The sequence below is a fragment of the Chelonia mydas genome, chromosome 18 (assembly GCF_015237465.2).
Source record: "Chelonia mydas isolate rCheMyd1 chromosome 18, rCheMyd1.pri.v2, whole genome shotgun sequence".
NCBI classification, from domain to species: Eukaryota; Metazoa; Chordata; order Testudines; family Cheloniidae; genus Chelonia; species Chelonia mydas.
Genome location: NC_051258.2, coordinates 10,892,081 through 10,911,854, shown reverse-complemented (window position 1 = coordinate 10,911,854; position 19,774 = coordinate 10,892,081). Strand labels below are relative to the sequence as shown.

At 46.8% G+C, this 19,774-nt stretch overlaps 1 protein-coding gene across 5 annotated transcripts; it reads left to right on the top strand.

Annotated features, from left to right (window-relative positions):
- Positions 1-1,299: 1,299 nt before the first annotated feature.
- MFN2 (mitofusin 2) lies at positions 1,300-18,728 on the top strand. 5 transcript variants are annotated; one of them, XM_037881129.2, is made up of 19 exons: positions 1,300-1,561; positions 3,295-3,433; positions 4,850-5,028; positions 5,708-5,843; positions 6,473-6,635; positions 6,977-7,101; positions 7,395-7,503; positions 7,591-7,698; positions 8,193-8,346; positions 8,593-8,660; positions 8,840-8,961; positions 9,321-9,447; positions 9,770-9,874; positions 10,461-10,563; positions 11,744-11,964; positions 12,115-12,270; positions 13,102-13,298; positions 14,365-14,499; positions 15,420-18,728. In XM_037881129.2, exons 3-19 carry the CDS (start codon positions 4,854-4,856, stop codon positions 15,487-15,489), a joined length of 2,274 nt encoding a protein of 757 aa, XP_037737057.1. In that variant the 5' UTR covers positions 1,300-1,561; positions 3,295-3,433; positions 4,850-4,853; the 3' UTR covers positions 15,490-18,728. The 5 variants fall into 5 exon arrangements, with proteins under 5 accessions (XP_037737057.1, XP_037737058.1, XP_043387496.1 ...); XM_037881130.2 differs by lacking the exon at positions 12,115-12,270 and having other exon boundaries at positions 1,358-1,561; XM_043531561.1 differs by having other exon boundaries at positions 1,358-1,561; positions 7,395-7,698.
- Positions 18,729-19,774: the final 1,046 nt, after the last annotated feature.

Sequence of the window (19,774 nt, the reverse complement as noted above, 5' to 3'; positions counted from 1 at the left end):
GAGCCCTCACACCCCAGCCCTGAGTCCCCCCCAAACCCAGAGCCCCCTCCTGAACCCCAACCCCCTGCCTCAACCCACAGCCCCCTCCCACACTTTGAATCTCTCAGCCCCACCCCCCAGCCAGAGCCCTTACCTCCTCCCACACCTCAAGCCCCTGCCTCAGCCCAGTGAAAGTGAGTGAGGGTGGGGGAGAGCGAGCCACAGAGGGCAGGGGACTGTAGTGAGCAGGACGGGGGGGGGGGGGGGAGTCTTGTGGAAGGGGTGGGACTTTGGGGCAGGGGCAGAGCTAGGGTGTTCCGTTTTGTGCCATTTGAAAGCTGGCAACCCTACCCAGAAGGCCCTTTTCTCTACATATTTCAGCCAGCATTTCTTCTTCAGCTGGGCTTCCTCTTTCACCTCCCAGGACTATGCTGAGGATACAACCCTGGGGTTTCAGCCCAGCTTGCTGCTCAGCTACGCCTCCAGGTGGGGACATTCCTACCTGAGCCTGCCCACTGCTTTCCTACCTGAGCCTGCCCACTGCCACCTGGACTTGGTGGCCTGGGTCTGCTGCTGCTTCTCCAGCAGCTGCACCTAGAATCATAGAATATCAGGGTTGGAAGGGACCTCAGGAGGTCATCTAGTCCCACCCTCTGCTCAAAGCAGGACCAAGTCCCAATTTTTGCCCCAGATCCCTAAATGGTCCCCTCAAGGACTGAACTCACAACCCTGGGTTTAGCAGGCCAATGCTCAAACCACTGAGCTATCTTCCCCCCATCCGTGCACCTCTGGCCAGTACAGCTGCAGTTTGATGGGGCGGAGCTCAGCGGGCAGCGCCCTTGGCACCGGCGGGTGACGCGGGGCTGGATTATGTCCAGGACAGCGGGCATAGCTCCCGCGGGCTGGCACCATGCCCCTGTCTGCCCAGCATCACAGTGCCCCTGGGGCTGCAGAAATGAATTTCCTCCCAGCACCCTAATGCTGCTGCTGCTCCCACCAGCTCCCATGCCCAGGTAAAGAGCAGGAGGGGGAAGGTCAACCTCTGAGGACTACAACTCCCATGAGGCATAGGGCTAAAGCGAGGGCCTCAAACTACAACTCCCATGAGGTATTGGGCTAAAGCGAGGGCCTCAAACTACAACTCCCATGAGGCATTGGGCTAAAGCGAGGGCCTCAAACTACAACTCCCATGAGGTATTGGGCTAAAGCGAGGGCCTCAAACTACAACTCCCATGAGACATTGGGCTAAAGCGAGGGCCTCAAACTACAACTCCCATGAGGTATTGGGCTAAAGCGAGGGCCTCAAACTACAACTCCCACGAGGCATTGGGCTAAAGCGAGGGCCTCAAACTACCGCTCCTACGAGGCCTAGGGAAAGGGGAGAGCTTGGACTACCCCTCCCATAATGCACTGGGGGAGGGGCGGGCCAAGCGACCCGTCGGACCCGCCTCGTGGCGCTCCTCGTGAGGCAGCGGCCGTCGCGTTCCCGCCAGTCGCGCCGGTGTGATGACGCCCATAGCCTGGCGCTCCCTGATGATGGTGCTGGGGGCGTCATGGCGGCTGTGCCGGAGGGAAGGTGAAGGTGAGAGGCCGGGAGAACCGGGCAGGGGCAGCTGGGGGGCGAGGCGGCGGCGCGGAAGCGAGGCCCGGGTAACGGCCGCAGGCCGAGCTCGGGGGGCAGCTGTGGGGGCTGGGTCCCCTCCGCCGATCGCCGACAAGGCCCTGCGTGCCCCCTCGTGTGCAGGGCGCGCGGCGAGGGGAGAGGGCCGGGTCAGGGTGTGTGCGCACTCACGTGTACATGGCTCGCAGGCTCGGGATAGAATCTCAGGGTTGGAAGGGACCTCAGGAGGTCATCTAGTCCACCCCCCTGCTCGAAGCAGGACCAATTCCCAGTTAAATCATCCCAGCCAGGGCTTTGTCAAGCCTGACCTTAAAAACCTCTAAGGAAGGAGATTCCACCACCTCCCTAGGTAACGCATTCCAGTGTTTCACCACCCTCTTAGTGAAAAAGTTTTTCCTAATATCCAATCTAAACCTCCCCCATTGCAACTTGAAACCATTACTCCTCGTTCTGTCATCTGCTACCACTGAGAACAGTCTGGAGCCATCCTCTTTGGAACCCCCTTTCAGGTAGTTGAAAGCAGCTATCAAATCCCCCCTCATTCTTCTCTTCCACAGACTAAACAATCCCAGCTCCCTCAGCCTCTCCTCATAAGTCATGTGCTCTAGACCCCTAATCATTTTTGTTGCCCTTCGCTGGACTCTCTCCAATTTATCCACATCCTTCTTGTAGTGTGGGGCGCAAAACTGGACACAGTACTCCAGATGAGGCCTCACCAGTGTCGAATAGAGGGGAACAATCACGTCCCTCGATCTGCTCGCTATGCCCCTACTTATACATCCCAAAATGCCATTGGCCTTCTTGGCAACAAGGGCACACTGCTGACTCATATCCAGCTTCTCGTCCACTGTCACCCCTAGGTCCTTTTCTGCAGAAAATAGATAGACCTACTATGTGCAGGGCACGGGGAGGGTGGGGTCGGGGTGTGCACACTCACGTGCGCATGGCACGCGGGCTCTGGGTGTGCATACTGGGCAGGGCACAAGTAGGGCCGGGTCAGGCTGAGCACACTCACATGCGTGTGGCACGCGAGCTCTGGGTGTGCATACGGTGCAGGGCACGAGTAGGGCCGGGTCAGGTTGTGCGCACTCACATGCGTGTGGCACACGGGCTCTGGGTGTGCATACTGTGCAGGGCACTAGTAGGGCCGGGTCAGCTGTGCACACTCACATGCGCGGCACGCGAGCTCTGGGTGTGCATACGGTGCAGGGCACAAGTAGGGCCGAGTCAGGCTGTGCACACTCACATGCGCGTGGCACGCAGGCTCTGGGTGTGCATACTGTGCAGGGCATTAATAGGCCGGGTCAGGGTGTGCGCACTCACATGCGTGTGGCACGCAGGCTCTGGGTGTGCATACTGTGCAGGGCACAAGTAGGGCGGGACTATTGTGTGTATACTCACGTGTACATGGCTCACGGGCTCGGGATAGACACTATGTGCAGGGCACTGGGGAGGGTGGGGTCGGGGTGTGCGCACTCTGGTGTACAAGGCACATTGCTTCAAGGTGTGTGCGCTGGGTGTGCCTGCCCAGAGCGCGTGGTGGGGTCTGGGTATGTAATGCCCACATCTACCCCTGTGCACACTCATGCGTGCGAGACCCTGGGTTGCCTTCCCCCAGAGCCACTCACCCCTAACCCTCCTGGGTCTGTGTGCACCATCTGATCTTGCTCCTTCTCCTCCCCTGACTGGGACAGGCTGGATCCACATCGCCCCAGGAGCTGCCAGACTGAGCCCCACCCAGAGGAGGGAGCACTGTGGAAAACACTCATTGGCACACAGGACAGAGGGAGCTGACCATGCCTGGCTTGTGAAAATTTAACACTAATCCTGAAAGTAAGCTAGGCTTGCCCGACCCCCCCGCACCCCGTCCAGGGAGGGGCAGAGTCACTGGGTGGAGAAGGGTTGGTTCATGAAAAGCAGAAGGGATGGAGGGTGAGGTGTTCCTACAGCACTTCACTGTGGATGTCTCTGTATGAGCTCTTGATGTAGTGGGCTACATGCTTCTGCACAGTGTTAAGCAAAAAGGATACTTCCCTCTTTCCATAAGCGTTCCTCTGAAGGGCTTAGACTCGTTCATGTTGCAACACAGTTGGATGTAGGGGCACTAGGGTGGGCTGTTAAAGTAACTTTTCTGAGATGTTTATTTAGTAGCACTTTTAGGAATCTTGGGGGTGATGCCTTTTGTCCTTCATTTCTGTCCATTCCCCGTGAAGCACCTGGCATCAGTCTGACCCAGTATGGCCATTCTTATGGTGGAATGCAGTAATGATTGTTCTGGTGCTATAGGGAGCTTCACCAACGCACTGTCATTGCTTTCTGAGACTGAAGTTCAGTGTTTTTGCAGCATGCTTGATGCTGTGCTCCAGAGGCAGCATGTGTAGTGGAGTGACTTGGAGCACATGGCAGGGAGCCAAGAACTATGTTCTATTTTTGGAGTCCCTTCATCTTTTTGCCTCAGTTTCCTCATCAGTACAATTGGGATACAACACTTCTTCAACATCCCTGTGAAATATTCTCTAACATTTGGAAGTACTCTAAAAAAGTAAAATGCTATAAATATCAAGAGACACACGGTGGGTGAGGTAATATCTTTTAGTGGACCAACTTATGTTGGTGAAAGAGACAAGCTTTCAAGCTTACACAGAGCTTGTCTCTCTCACCAACAGAAGTTGGTCTACTAAAAGCTATTACCTCACCTACGGTCTCTCTCTAATATCTCGGGAACAACACAGCTACAACAATATTGCAAACATAAATGTGAAGTAACTTTTTTTTTTTGACTCCCAATGCTTTTTTCTGACTTTATCTATATTAGAAGGAACTAGAGATTAGAAAAAGGGAAGGAAGGAAGTGGCTAGGTTATTAGCGTGGTAAGTGGCAGGCCTGGATTCAATTCCTTGCTCTGGAGTAGATGGCTGTAGCTGATCGTTCCATCATGTATTTCTGTGAGTTTCTCCGTGACCGTTGATTGGGGGCTTAAATACCATGTGAAGCAAAAATTGCAATCAAATTTAGATTTTAAAATCTAAATTGTCCATACAAGAAATCTGGGTGGCAATCACCAGCATGATTCATATTGATCTGCTACTCAGACACTTTTGTTTGTGAAATATATAGCCTCTTTGTAACAGGGTGTTCTTTAAAATGTGTTAGCTATTTTTTTTAGCTGTTTGGGCCATAGACACATTAGTTGGGGAGGAATTAGTGTTTAAGGAATTGTATCTTATTAGATTGCCCCCACCCCCACAGCGCAATGTCCCTGTTGTTCACTCGCTCCAAGTCCATAGTTGCTGTAAAGAAGGATAAAAGACACATGGCCGAGGTAAATGCTTCTCCACTCAAACATTTCGTCACTGCAAAGAAGAAAATCAATGGCATCTTTGAACAGTTGGCTGCATATATCCAGGAGAGTTCCACATTCCTGGAAGGTAAGCTGTATCCCTGAGTAACCCACCATCATGTGTAGAGTAGTGCTTTGTTTGTTTCGGTTTGTCACACAAAAAATGCTAGATTAAATGCGATCACTAGACCTGTATACGTATGTATAGAAGAGATGAAATTGCATCAAATTTGGATAAAGGTACAGGCCTCTGAATGTTAAAGTTGATCTCAAATTATAGTTATCGTTGAACTGATATTAAAAAAATAATAATAATAATAAGGAAATTAGTCTTGTACTAGGCTGCATTGGGTTTTTTCTGTCTTTAATCCTTTGATTCTTATGGTCCTGACATCTAATTTCTGGCAACATGTGTATATCACATGTGCCAACTTCTGGCATTAACAGATTAAGAAATGCACAGCAGTGTATTTAAGGATCTTTGGGGTGTGAAATGTCAGCTATGTGCTGTTCAAGGCACTTTTTTACATGACAACCCTTAGAGATAGAGAGAGGGGCACTGTTCAACAGCCAGTGAAACAGGCTCCAGGGCATAGGCAAGGTGTACTTTTTTGTGTGGCCCTCAGACAACAGGATCTGATTGCCACGCAGATAAATATATAACTACACTCCAGAGAATTAGATTAAATTCATTCAGATTCATTTTGACCAGGTGCTGTTGATAAATTACTTCTGAAATTCAGGGGGACAATTTATTTGCATTTTAGAAACACACAGGAATGTGGAACTTGACCCTGTCACCACAGAAGAGCAGGTATTGGAGGTCAAAGGTTACCTGTCAAAAGTCAGTGGCATTAGTGAGGTGCTGGCACGGCGACACATGAAAGTGGCTTTTTTTGGCAGGTGAGTCGGATACTTGTGTTGCCTGGACTCTTCTCAATGAAGCAGCTGGGATCTTTAGGATCATGGCCAGTGAAAAGTATTTATAGGAACACAAACTGTCCAGACCCTGAAATGTAAAAGTCTGATCATCATTGGTACTCTCTCACTTTCATTTTGAATCCCTCACTCTGTTTAGAAGAAATTTTAAAATAAGGAAATAACAGAGTAAACCTTTAGTACTGATTCACCAGCAAGTTGCATATGGCAGCTAATACGCTATGGTCACGTTTACACTGAGGGGCTGCTTCTGGCACAGTTCTGACAGTGTGAAGAGGTGTGATCTCCCATCAACATATCTGTGCCAGCAGAAGCCCCAAGAATACACTCAGACACACCAGAAAAACTGCATCATTAGTGGTATGGCTTGTTTAGCTATGGGGAGATAGAATAATCTATGCCGAACAAAACATCCACATTAGGAGTGCTCTTCTGGTGTAGTATTTCAGTATTCCTATACTGATAGAACGCTTCTAATATATGGCCGAACGCTTTCTGGAGCTGGTTGGGACATGAGATTTGAGTGGCTGTAATATGCAAAGAGCACAGCTGTGCCTTGGGAACACAATGAACCATTCTGCATTTAACCCCAGGACAAGCAATGGAAAAAGTACAGTGATAAATGCCATGCTGTGGGATAAAGTCCTTCCCTCAGGGATTGGACACACCACTAATTGTTTCCTGCGTGTGGAGGGGACGGACGGTCACGATGCGTTCCTACTTACTGAAGGCTCAGAGGAGAAGAGGAGTGTCAAGGTAAGCTCCTAATTAGTATATGATGATGAAGATGGACTTTGTCCTAATCTAAGAGATTTCAGAAAGGAATTTTCTCTTGGTAAATGTAATCTCAGTAATGTGTGCAAGGAATCCTGCCCTTGAGTAGTTCCTAATAGATGGAGACCTTTCTCAGTAGGGACACCTGTGCAGTTCTGTGGGGAAGCCCCTTTTTTAGTAAAGGGAGAAAATGATTCTCGTTTGGGTCTTGACTTATTCTTGTCTGTGAATATTTCACGGCGGGGAGATAAATGCTAGAATAATTATCAGACATTTAATAACGTACTCCTGTTGGTCTTTCCTCCCTCCCTTCCCTTCGACAGACAGTCAACCAACTGGCTCATGCTCTCCATCAAAATGAATTTCTGAATGCTGGCAGCCTGGTCAGTGTGATGTGGCCCAATTCCAAATGTCCTCTCTTAAAGGATGATCTGGTGCTTATGGACAGGTGAGAGACTTCACTCTTCCCATGCAGAGACTCTGCCATGAAGTGACCTGGAAGCAGAGCTGAGAAATGCAGATGGAGTGCCATTTCATCATTCCTTTAATTTCCTGAACTAAGCAGCCCCAGAACACAAGGTAGCCCAAGCATGGACATTAGCTATGCTGAGCAGCTACACCTTTTGAAAGCCTCTTTTGTAAGGAAATGTAATGTGCTGCTTCTCCTTCGGAGATTGTCTGTCTGCTTGTGGTTTTGAAGTTTCATAGCTCTAGCGAGGTCTGTGTTTCTGTTTTCTGTAGCCCTGGCATTGATGTAACCACAGAGCTGGACAGCTGGATTGACAAGTTTTGTCTGGATGCTGATGTATTTGTGTTAGTGGCAAACTCGGAGTCCACGCTGATGCAAACGGTAACTCGAATCCCACTTGTAAAGGCTTACTGGTTTGGGGTAAATGGTCCGACGCTTTGCATATTGATATGGGATTTCTTTGACCAGGAGAAGCAGTTCTTCCACAAAGTGAATGAGCGTCTGTCTTGCCCCAACATATTTATCCTGAATAACCGCTGGGATGCATCAGCTTCAGAACCTGAATACATGGAAGAGGTTTGTGCTATATTTAAATTGGTGTTCACTCAAACTGGGAGTCTCCGTTCTAGGAGCAGAGGCGTGGCTAGTGGTAATAGAGGGTGATTCTCTTACAGTTTGGACTTTGCTGAGGAGTCATCTGGAAAAAGGCCTGGAGAAAGTATGGTCTGATGGTTTCAGCAAGGACCTGGAATGCAGAACTTCTGAGGTCCTGTTGTCACTGACATTTTTGGGGACCTGGGACTGGTCACTTCATGTCTTCGTCCCTCAGTTTATGTATTTGTAAAATAGTTAGAGTATTCAGCTATCCCATAGGGATTTGTGAGGCTTAATATATGAAAAGTGCTTTGAGACCCACAAAGGAGCTATAAAAGAGCAAAATAATTTTATTGTAGACTGGTATTGCTACATAGGGCCTGCAGGGGGCATCTGGTTACCTGATCCAGTTGCATGCAATGGCATGGACTATCAAGCAGACTTCAAAACAATGTGTGTGTGGGTTTATCCTTCAGGTCCGTCGACAGCACATGGAGCGCTGCACCAGTTTTCTAGTGGATGAGCTGGGTGTGGTGGATCGAGCACAGGCTGGGGACCGCATCTTCTTTGTGTCAGCGAAGGAAGTGCTAAATGCCAGGATTCAGAAAGCTCAAGGGATGCCGGAAGGAGGTAGGAAAACTACTAGCTCTGTCTTTCATTTTATTTGTGTGGGAAGGTAGAGATTGTCTTATCCCAAATCATCAATTGGTGATTTAACTAAAAAGTGAGGGAGGGAAGAGAAGCCAAAGTTAAACAAGAAGGTATCTGGCAGGTCAGTAGAACCAGCCCCAGAGATGTTTCTGCCTTTCCTGCTGGTGCTTCAAATTCTCTGTTCGCTTTCTGTAAACTTGCCCTGGTAACCTTGTGTCATCCTAGGTGGAGCATTGGCAGAAGGATTTCAAGTAAGAATGTTTGAGTTTCAAAACTTCGAGAGAAGATTTGAGGTAAGCACCATCATTCGTACCAAGCTACTATTTGAGTCACAGTCGTCTGGGGGGGGGAGGAATGGAGTCTGTAACTTTGAGCTGATGCTGCGTCTTGACAGTAAATGATGCAGGAGAGAGGTCTATGTTAATGCCTCGGGTCGCTGTTGATTTTGTGATGGCTGCCTCTGTGTGCACAGGAATGTATCTCACAGTCTGCAGTGAAAACAAAGTTTGAGCAACACACAGTGAGAGCCAAGCAGATTGCTGAAGATGTTCGCCTCATCATGGATTCTCTGCATATTGCTGCCCAGGAGCAGAGGTGAGCAGCTGCAGAGACTCAGTGCACACAAGGCTGAAGCTTGCACTGAATATTTCTGGGAGGGAGTCTGGGTAACATGAGTATCAGGCCTTTGCTTTTAAAATCACAATATAGCATACAAAATTTCTGGGGACAGGAGGACATGTACCATTACACCTGCATCTAATGAATAATTATGGAGAAACCTCCTATCTCTCCTGTATGCTACTTGTGTATAACATGTCTTAGATATTGTTACTGCCTGTCCCTGGGAAAGAGAATCTCTGCTCCCTTCAAATGTCTTAACTCTGGGATTCCATTTAGCTTGCAGATCAGAGATGTGCTGATGCTACTTTCTGATAGGCACCTTCTTTTCTCAGGGTTTACTGCCTAGAGATGCGAGAGGAACGACAGGAGCGCTTGGGTTTTATTGACAAACAGCTGGAGCTGCTCACTCAAGACTACAAGGTGAAAATAAAACAGATCACAGAAGAAGTAGAAAGACAGGTAAGGAACAGGTGCTTCTTTGGCCTAGAGAACAATCCGAGGGATGAAAGGAAAGGTGTGAAGGGTTGACTAGAAGATGGGAGGCGGATTAGGAGCTGAGAAAACACAACAGACTAAATAAGCACTGAAGTCACAGGGGTTCTGCTGAAACATACATGGTGGAGACCTATTGCTGTAGGGGCAACTGGTTTATCTGTGTTAGTGCTTATTAGCAAATCAATTTTTCTAACAGATTGTTTCAGCTGTCGTGGGAATAGTCTTGAGTTTTCTCTGCTAGTGTTCCAGATAACCCTGTACATGCACTATATGGTTGTGCTTTCAGGTGTCGAATGCAATGGCTGAAGAGATTAGGCGGCTCTCAGTGTTGGTAGATGACTACCAGATGGATTTCCACCCATCTCCAGTTGTCCTCAAAGTTTACAAGAATGTGAGTAACAACACTGGCTTTTAAAATGTTGGACCAACCATCTAAACAATTTTCTTTCTTGCTCAGTAATTGCACCAGCTGTTTAAAATACTTAACTTTCAAGTGCACAGGGTGTAGGCACAGGTCTTTGTAGTGTGGAAATTGCGTGTTCATATTTATCTCTTGTGCTTTGAGGGTTTCATTACATCCTAGAAAAGGAACTGGGGCTTTCCAGACTAACCTAGTAGTAAAAGACTGGTATAAAAGTATATAGTATTTAATTGTAGGGCATGACAGTAAGGCACTAGTTGCCTTAGTATCTTGTTTCACTTTGAATTGTGTGGATCAAATGTAAGCAGCATTTTCACCAAAGCAGAGGGCATATGGTCAGTTCTATTCTTCCTTGCCCCCTCACTTCCCTCTTGCAATACTGAACTACTTTTAACAGATGGCGGGATTGGGGGTGGACAGAATTTATGGTTCCTATTTTGAAGAATTGCCTGTTTTGAGAGATTCTAGCACCTGCAGTTAATGAGCAGTCTGGACAGGGATGTATCTTGTGTCTGGATTTGCTTCAATGTCAGCTTCTGTTTTTTGTCTGTTTCAGGAACTACATCGACACATTGAGGAGGGTTTGGGCCGTAACATGTCAGATCGATGCTCTAATGCCATTGCTGCTTCCTTGCAAACCATGCAACAAGAAATGATTGGTCAGTACAGCATGTAAAGAACCAGCTCTTACTGCAGACACACGGGAATAAGTCTAGCATGGCCATTGTGTCCGTGCAGGTTTAGATGAACTGGTTTCAACTTCTCACTTAATAGTGCCTTGTTTAGTGAGACACTAGTTCAGAGTGTCTACATGGTCCTTCTTAAATACCTGTTTTCAGGGGTTTTCCATGTCATGAAACTCATTCTAGATTGAAACTTCACACCCACCTCCTCTGCCTGGGAGCAGTTTGTTCTATAAAATTTCAAAAACAATAGAACTTTTAATGAGGCTTATGCAGCAAAAACGCAGTGGTACTACTAACTAAAAACCTTGCAGATCTTGCTGTGACAAGATGCTCTGGACGAGACCTCATATCAGGAATAGGAATCTTCTCCATGTTACCGCAAAAAGGTTTGATACTGTGACGTGCATAATTTACAGTACTTTCAGTTAGTCCCACTTCAGGGGCTTTTTGCCAGTTGCTTTAGCAAAGCTCCCGCCCACAGCTGGCAGGAACCATACTTTTCTTGGAGCAGTTTCAAAATTATTTTATGAAAGATGGTTTATGGTTTAGTGTGGTCAGGGCAAATAAAGTGGCCATTTGTGTTAAATAAAACCAAATGGTGGAGATTTGATGCATTTGCCTCTTTTAATGTCGGAGCATGTGCTAATTTATATAATTGATGGAGAGGGGTAAACAATGCCTCTGGCAACGTCTGTATGACAGATATTCTCTGACTATGGATCATAGACTGCAGTGGTCCATAGATTAGAGGGAACTATCCGCGGTCCACCTGAATGGAGCACGCAGACCACTGTTTGAGAACCTCTGCTCTAGGTAACTGTGGGGAAGTGGGCGGGGGAAAGAGGAGAGAAGCGGCAAGGGAAGGGTCCACAGAAAGATCTCACAAAGTGGTCTATAACATGGAAAATTGGAGAATGACTGCTCTGGGGACCTTAGTGCCATATTTGGCCATAATAAATTTCAGATCCTACCAGTTGTTCTGGGTCAGGTTTGGGTTTGGTTTTTTTGTTTTTGTTTTTTTTAAAAGAAAAACCAATTAACTGATAAACAAGGTAAGCACAGAACAGAGAGCCTGATTGATTCTATTCAAGCCCATTCGTACTTCTCAATTATGCTGACACTTTTCCTATCCTCTCCCATTTCTCATCTGCAGATGGTTTAAAGCCCCTTCTCCCAGTGTCTCTACGGGGTCAGATAGACATGCTGATCCCCCGACAATGCTTCGCACTCAGCTATGACCTGAACTGTGACAAGCTTTGTGCCGACTTCCAGGAGGACGTTGAATTCCATTTTTCTCTTGGATGGACAATGCTTGTGAATAGGTTTTTGGGACCAAAGAACAGTCGCCGGGCCTTGATGGGCTATAATGACCAGGTACGACCTCTCATTAAATGTTCAGTGGGTCGGTAGTAGATACTGGGTTTCACTGAAGACTTCAGTGACTGTCAAAGCTCTGAAAGAAACGGCTGTGGCTTGCGTTCTCCCTTTTATCTGCGGCTTTTTTTCTTTTTCCCTTCTAATTAGATTCAACGTCCTTTACCTTTAACCCCAGCGAATCCCAGTCTGCCTCCCCTACCCCAGGGTTCTATGACCCAGGAAGAGCTCATGGTGTCTATGGTGACTGGATTGGCATCACTGACTTCCAGAACTTCCATGGGGATCCTCGTGATTGGTGGAGTGGTGGGTTGAAAATCTCTGAGAAACAATTGTCTGTACAGAGCTAGTTGTGCTGTTGATTTGGAAAGTTATTTAGACTGCAGGCTTCAGTCAGTGGCTGATGTGATATTCGTCCGTCATGGAGCCCAGAGTGAAGTGTTGTATACCAAGGAATATCAAAAGGGAGAGATCCACTGAACTTATTGCACTTGAAGTTTGGGGGTGGATTCAGGGTTGTTAAGAAGATAAAATAACACTTTCAAAGCACATTACAAACATTAACCACTACTCTTCTGAGCATGGGTGGTAACTAAGTATTATTCCCATTTCAGTGATGGGGAAACTAAAACAGCGGTTGAGACTGAAACTTTCACAATCCGTCTCTGATTTTGTGTACTTCCATTTTTGGGATTCCCAACTTCAGACATTTTGGGCTGGTTGTTTTTTTTTTTTGTTTTTTTTTTTTTCTCTCCCCAGAGGTGCTGAGTGCCCACAGCTCCCATTGATTTGGAGTTGTGGGTGCTTAGCTCTTTCGAAAATAAGCTCTACATGCCTCAAGCCTGGCATCCAAAATTAGAAGTCAGGAGACTTGGCTGAAGTTGCTCGAGAGAGGATTTGCTGTACACCAACTAGAGTCCAAGGCCCTAGTCCATATAGCACACTGTCTAGATATGGAAGATCTCTTTAAGAAGGCTCTTGCTTACTTGCCTACACTTCAGAGCCAGAGATATGGTGAACAGGAAAGGGATCCCTTACGCTTATGGACCTTTCTCAAATGTTTTCTGTTCCATTGTAAGAAGTTAGCATTATTCTTGGCTGATGACTTATGCCACCTTTGTACTGTGCTTATTGCAGGTCTGGAAGGCTGTGGGCTGGAGACTGATTGCTCTCTCCTTTGGCCTTTACGGGCTCCTTTATGTATATGAGCGCCTCACTTGGACTATGAAAGCGAAGGAGCGAGCCTTCAAACGCCAGTTTGTGGAGTATGCGAGTGAGAAACTGCAGCTCATTGTCAGCTACACAGGCTCCAACTGCAGCCACCAAGTCCAACAGTGAGTTCCCTCAGTTCATCTAGTCCAGGGGCGGGCAAACTTTCTGGCCTGAGAGCCGCATTGGGTTTCAGAAATTGTATGGAGGGAGGGCCGGTTAGGGGAGGTGCTGCCTCCGGGACTCCTGCCCATCCAACACCCCCTGTTCGCTGACGGGCCCACCCCCTGGACCCCCCCCCCCCGCCTCCTTCCTGACTGCCTCCCGGAACCCCCGCCCCTAACTGCCTCCCGCCACGCCATCCAACCCCTCCTCTCCTCTCCTTCCTGACTGCCCCAGAACCCCTGCCCCCATTCAACCCCCCTGTTCCCTGCCCTCTGACCGTCCCGACCCTTATCCACACCCCCAGCCCCTGACCACCGCCCGAACTCCCCTGCCCTCTATCCAATCCCACTCCCTGCCCCCTTACCGCGTTGCCTGGAGCACCAGTGGCTGGCTGCGCTACAGCAGCGCTGCCCGGCTGGAGCCAGCGGCACTTCCCCAGGAGCTTGCAGCCCCACTGCCCAGAGCATTGCACCAGTGGCAAGGTGAGGCTGGGGGGAAAGGGGGAACAACAGGGGAGGTGCTGGGGGCTAGCCTCCCGGGCCAGGAGCTCAGGGGCCGGGCAGGATGGTCCCGCGGGCCATAGTTTGCCCACCTCTGATCTAATCTCTTTTAAATAACGCTATTTTCAAGGTACTCTCCATTAAGCCACGTAAGGCCAGCTGTCACCCTGGTTACCGCATGACAGGTCTGTTGTACGTAGTCTGTACTCCAGCTCTAAAAATGCACAGTGATGGATGAGCATGGATTGAAACTTTTATCACATGTATTTCTGTCATCATAGTAACCAGATGCTTTTAAACATGAGCACTAACTCTTCAGGAATATCAGATTCTGAAGTTCCTGTGCCACTGTCCAGAATTTGCAGTAAATTCCCTGTTGCTCGCTGACTGAAATGTTCTGAAGCTGGAATGGGAAGAAAGAGTGTCAAGCTAGGCTTTCTAGAGGTGGTATAATCAAATCTTTGCACAGTGTAAATACCTTTTGACTTTGATCTCTTCTCTCTTCCCTCCTTTCTCCATTTTCTAGGGAGCTTGCTGGGACATTTGCTCACTTGTGTCAGCAGGTGGATGTCACACGGGAGAATCTTGAGCAGGAAATTGCTGCCATGAATAAAAAAATTGAAATCTTGGACTCTTTGCAGAGCAAAGCAAAACTGCTCAGGTGAGATCTTTGCTTCCTGACAGCAAATTCATGGAGAACAGTCTGTATACTGTGTCATCTTTAGTGGAGTCACAATTACATGTAATGTAAAGATTTCCCTGGACTGTTCAGGTCAGAATGTGCCTTACTGTAGCATCAACTCACTCCTGCTTGGAAGTGAAGTAAACATGGTCATTGATCTCTGTATCTTCCAAGTAGTCAATGTGTGTTCCTAAGGGACCAGATCTTACGTTGCTTCTATACATAGATCTGTTATTTGCTTTCATATAGATGGCATTTCCTTCATTCAGCCTGTAAGAAGAGAGGGTTCCAGGATGTTCCTGGAGCTTGGGTAGCAGTGGGGTTGTTACCTTCAGCCCCTTCCTTCCTTCCTTCTGTAGGAAAAACGGATTTTATTTATATATTTTTTCTACGCTGCCAGACATTTTTAGTCATCTGGCACTAGCCTGATATCTGGGACTTCACCATTTCTTTCTGACTCTAGATCTGGTCAGGATCATCACAAACCCAAGAAAATTATGGGTCTTACAAGGTCCTTCAGGACCACTCATATCTCCTCAAATCAGACACATGGCCTTTCCCCTCCTTATTGCAGGGCATATGAGTTTCTGATGTTCACCTTCATTCCAGAGGGCAGGGAGCTCCCCTCTCAAATGTTCCATTCCCACAAACAGAGAATAAGATCACTTTTTAAACTTGCAACTAGGATTTTGGTTTGAACCCCAAAACTTATAGCTCACTGTCCATGCCAGCTCCCTGACCTAGAGTAGAGGCACCTAGTCATGGGACTCTGTGGCAGCTCTCTCAATTCTTTGCCACTCATGCATCTGTTTCATCCCTTTTCAGACTAGAGTAAGCAGTGAATGTTAACTAACTTCAATGCGTAGGCCTAACTGAGACTTTTTTCTTCCTTCTTGCAGGAATAAAGCAGGCTGGCTGGACAGTGAACTCAACATGTTCACACATCAGTACCTGCAGCAGAGCAGATAATGTGGGAAGACAAAAAAACATTTCCCTTCAGTACTCTCTTAACCGCTGCAGAGAACATGGTGTGTGATGGAATCGCTAAGGAGGATGAGCGAAAGCAAGTTGTTGCGTGGTCTATCACCATGTGAACAATGGGATTCTGCTTTCCCGTGTCATGTCCAACCTCTCAACATACATTTATAACTCTTCTCACCTGCCACAGAGATTAGGAGGAACTTCTGCTTCATACGCTTACAGGGGGCTTTTGTAATGCAGAATGAAGTATGGTAGTTGTCCAGGTTTTTTTTTTTGTTTTTTTTTTTTTAAACGTCTCACTAATCACCAAAGTTTATCAAGTTTAGATTTATTCTAACAAAACTTCTCCCTTGATGAATTACCACCTTAATAGATAAAGATGGATCTCGATAATCCTTTGAGGTACAAAGTCACAAGATCAGATGTGTGTGAAAAGCAGCTAGTCATCTAAACACAGACCATTTCTCTCCCCCTTCCCCCGCCCCCCCATGCATCTAGAGGCCCATCACTAACAGCCCGTGCAGAGACCTACCCACACTTCTCAATTACTCTTCAACTGCAATACAACAGGAGAGAGACTTGCTGCTCTATTTCTTTCCATGGAGAAGTGTCCGTGCAAATGATAAGACCCAGGAGCGGAAAACAAATCTTTTTTTGGTTGGGGGTTGGGATCCTGCTGTAGTAAGTTTCTTCTCCTGGTCTTTTTGGGTTTGGGGCATCTTCCTCCTGCAAGCTCTTCAGTTGAAGAAAGCTCTTTGCCTAGCCCTGTGTTACTTGAGAGACAAATCATGACAGAGACAAAACTGGCTGTCATCGTTTAGTTATTGTGGAGTTAGTGGAATGAGCAGTTGCATTTGGTGACTAGGTAAATTGGTATCTTATTGAGGAAGATAAACAGGATCTGAGATGGGCCAGTCATCAGTGTGTGAATAGCTACTTTATGAAGTATATAGACAAATGTGTTTTTTCAGAGTGTGTGTTTTGGGATGCAGGCTTCTGGAATTCCATTATCACTGCATGGCCTTTAGGACTGGGTAGATTACAAGCTGTAGGAGATCTTGCTTCATGTAGAGCTTCTGTAGGATGTTACTGTCTGCATTAATGTGGTTCAGTTTGGGTTTTTGTTTTTGTTTTTTTTTTTAAGGTAGACAACAGAATGAAGATGGGCTGATCCAGTGCAGCTCATATGGAGCCAAGGAGATGTGTATTGGTGTGGAAATTCCATGCCAGGGAAGCAATGGGTCACCATAACTTTCTAAGCTTTTCTTTATTTATAAACAGATCAGATTGCATTTAGGGCAAACTCCAAAACCAGTTTTGTTCTGAACATATTCAGAACAATGTGGGCCTGACACTGTTACCATTGAAAACTGGGGGTAAAACTCCCACTGACTTCAATAAGATCAGGTTCTCTTCTTTCTCTCTCTCTCTCACCCCCACCCCCATGTTTATTAGGAAGCTTTCTTCTGGTGGGGAAGATGCTTATGCACCTGATAGGGTGTCTTTTTCCCCTGGTATGTCTTCAGAAGTCAGAGATGTCTCCAAAGAATCCAGAATGAGTCCCTGTGGGCTAACTCTAAGGAGGTCCCAGCTGAGTTTAGAAAGAGTGAAGGGAGTTTGTCATATTGACGATGCTTGAAAATGGTATCAACAGGCTTAGAATGATTTCTTGCTCAAGTACAGATGTCGATACCCATGTGCCAGTAACCAGCGTACTTCTCGTCTAGTCCCAGAAAGGAGGAGGGAGATGTTATCCGGTGTCTGAGGGAGGATAAATAGTGAAGTAGCATTAAGCCAGTTAGGTTATTTTAACCTCCAAGTACTAGGATTTGGGATTTTCCAGTGGATTAGCACAGAGTGTTGGTAGACTGAGAGTTCTGTTAAATTCTTGTCACAAGAAGCAAGTCAGTTGCATTTTGGGATGGAAGGGAGGAGAATAGATCCTGCCAGGAGATTAGCTATGGTGTAATGGAATGTTTCACTTCTAGCTTGCTGGTTTGAATCCAACTCAAACTGGAAAGTCTTGGCCTTCTGATGGCTCTTCCATAGCCTTTGGGGAATGGGAATAATTTAGTCTGTTTCCTAAAGAATGTGTGTTCACATCACAGTTGCCATCCCAGCTTGCAGAAACTTGCTCCTGAGGTCAAAGACTGAATAGGCAAAGAGACTGAATTCTTGCCTTTGCAGGTGGTTTCTCCAGGTCATTGTTGTTAGTGTATATGTAAGAAGAGGCAGCCTCAGCATGTCCTGCTGATCAACTCCACCCTTCAGACTGCAGGGCTGCTAATCCAGCGTTACAGTAGGCTGTATGGTTTGCTGATGAGTCAAAACAATAAGCAGATCTCTGCTGCAGTAGGAAATTTTCTTCCTGAGTGCAGGAAGGATAATGCTGTGCCACATGGGGACTCTGGAAAGTGCTGATGTGACTTTCTGGGACATTCACTGCTCCAGTGGCCAGGTCTTTGTGCAGATTTCAGGAGGTAATTTGATAAGTGGCATAGGCTTCAAATCAGATACACCACACTATATTGTGGTCTTTGAACCCCCTTTCGAGGTTGGTAGAAGTGAAACAGGGTATCTTGCTACTGAGTTGATACTGCTAATGCTTTCTTCAGAGATTTTTGGTGACTTGGGCGTTCTCACCATGGCAGTGAAATCTGGCCTGTAGAGTGAGGGGTAAGAATTTCTTGAACCTTTTTTAAAGCAAAATTGCTAACACAGGCAGAAAAATGTCCTTAAGAATATCTAACCCTAGCCACTAGAGTCTGGAGAAGATTCCCTTATGCATGTTATATTAACAGAATCAAAGTTAAACATAATTGCCAATTAATTTGATTCTTCTTAAACTAAAGCAAAATACAACTGAACTCCTTTAATACAGACTGGTGGAAGAGTTCACACTGTTGCTAGATACTACACAGATAGTTCGCCTCTGCCTCCTATGGGGAGTGATCAACTCTTGTGTATGAGAATATGGATTGCAAGAACAGACTCCTCCAGGCTCATATTAAAGAAGTTTGGCTAAATGCACTTTATTTTATTGCTGCTAATTTAGTATTTTTTTTTCCTGGTATTTTTTTGTGTTGAGTTGATGGAACTCTTCAAAATCCTCTGAACAGTGAGTTTTCTCTCTGCTGTATTTAAGATGATACATTTTGCATGAATTATTCCTGTATCAATGCGGTTAAAATTGGAAACCAAAATAAAAATGAATTGGGGGAAAAAAATTCTGCGTGTCTGTCCTGCCTAGCTCGATACAGAATCTTCATGAGCTAGTTCAGTAAATTCTGAAGAAACCTGCTTTGGAGTAACAGTGAATAGCTCTTATTCATCCTTTGTTAATAGCCTATTATCAATGTGAAATTATCAACCACTTGAGAGTTCTCACTGTATTTTCTTCACAGCAAAACTTGGCAGGCCCAGCAGTATGAGATCATTTTATCTCAGGGGGGTTTGAGTCTGGGAAGGAGAAAGTGAATCAGTGATTTCTTGAAGATTGCCTAAACTATTAGTGGCTGACAAATGCTATGTAAAGGCTAATCCTCACATTGTCAGAGGTTAAAGCCAGATTTCCAGGAATATTTGACTAACTGCAGTGCCTGTTGATTTCAGTTAGGAGTTGTGGGTGCTTCGCACTCCTGAAAAATCAGAGCCAGAATAACTTGTCCAAGGCTACAGCAGACCAGTGTCTCAGTGGTAGGGGTCTGAGCCCTTTCACTTGAACTGTGTCTAGATTTTGTGAAACATAAGGTCAGGAATGAAGACCATTCTGACAACTAATAAAATGCCTCCTACACTTGAAGGTATTCTTCTCTGGGGAGGGTGTAGTGTGTTAGTTGTCCCTGACCACCTTGTGCATATACCTTGACCTGATTTGGGTGATTATCTGCAAGCTCTCCAGGCTTGCCCTAAATTAATTACTAACTAAAGAACTTCCTTTGTACACCTCCTTGCTTCCCAGGCTGCCCTAGCGAAGGTAATGGAAGGCATGCTCCCAGACAAGGGAATGTGGTGTGTGAATCATGGATTTATGAGTCAACTGATTCCTCAACCCCCTTCCTAAGCCTGGCTTCTGTGTCCATCAGCCCTGCCGTGCTCTGGGTAAGGGCGTGGGCAAACCGTGCGGCGTGGGGGCTCTTCGCAGCCTGGGTGACTTGGAGCTTCACCCTGGGCCCCAGGGCTAGCGTGATCCCAGCTGCCGAGGCGCCCTCTTGGAGCTCCGCTCACGGTCGTGGGGTAGCACCGGACACGTGAGCCAGCCGCCCACGTGTCC

Coding starts and splice junctions, on each gene's coding strand:
- MFN2 (XM_043531561.1), top strand. CDS start 4,854: ATGTCCCTGTTGTTCACTCGCTCCAAGTCCATAGTTGCTGTAAAGAAG. Junction 12,271..13,101: donor TCCTCGTGATTGGTGGAGTG/GTGGGTTGAAAA, acceptor TGCTTATTGCAG/GTCTGGAAGGCTGTGGGCTG. Junction 14,500..15,419: donor AGCAAAGCAAAACTGCTCAG/GTGAGATCTTTG, acceptor TCCTTCTTGCAG/GAATAAAGCAGGCTGGCTGG.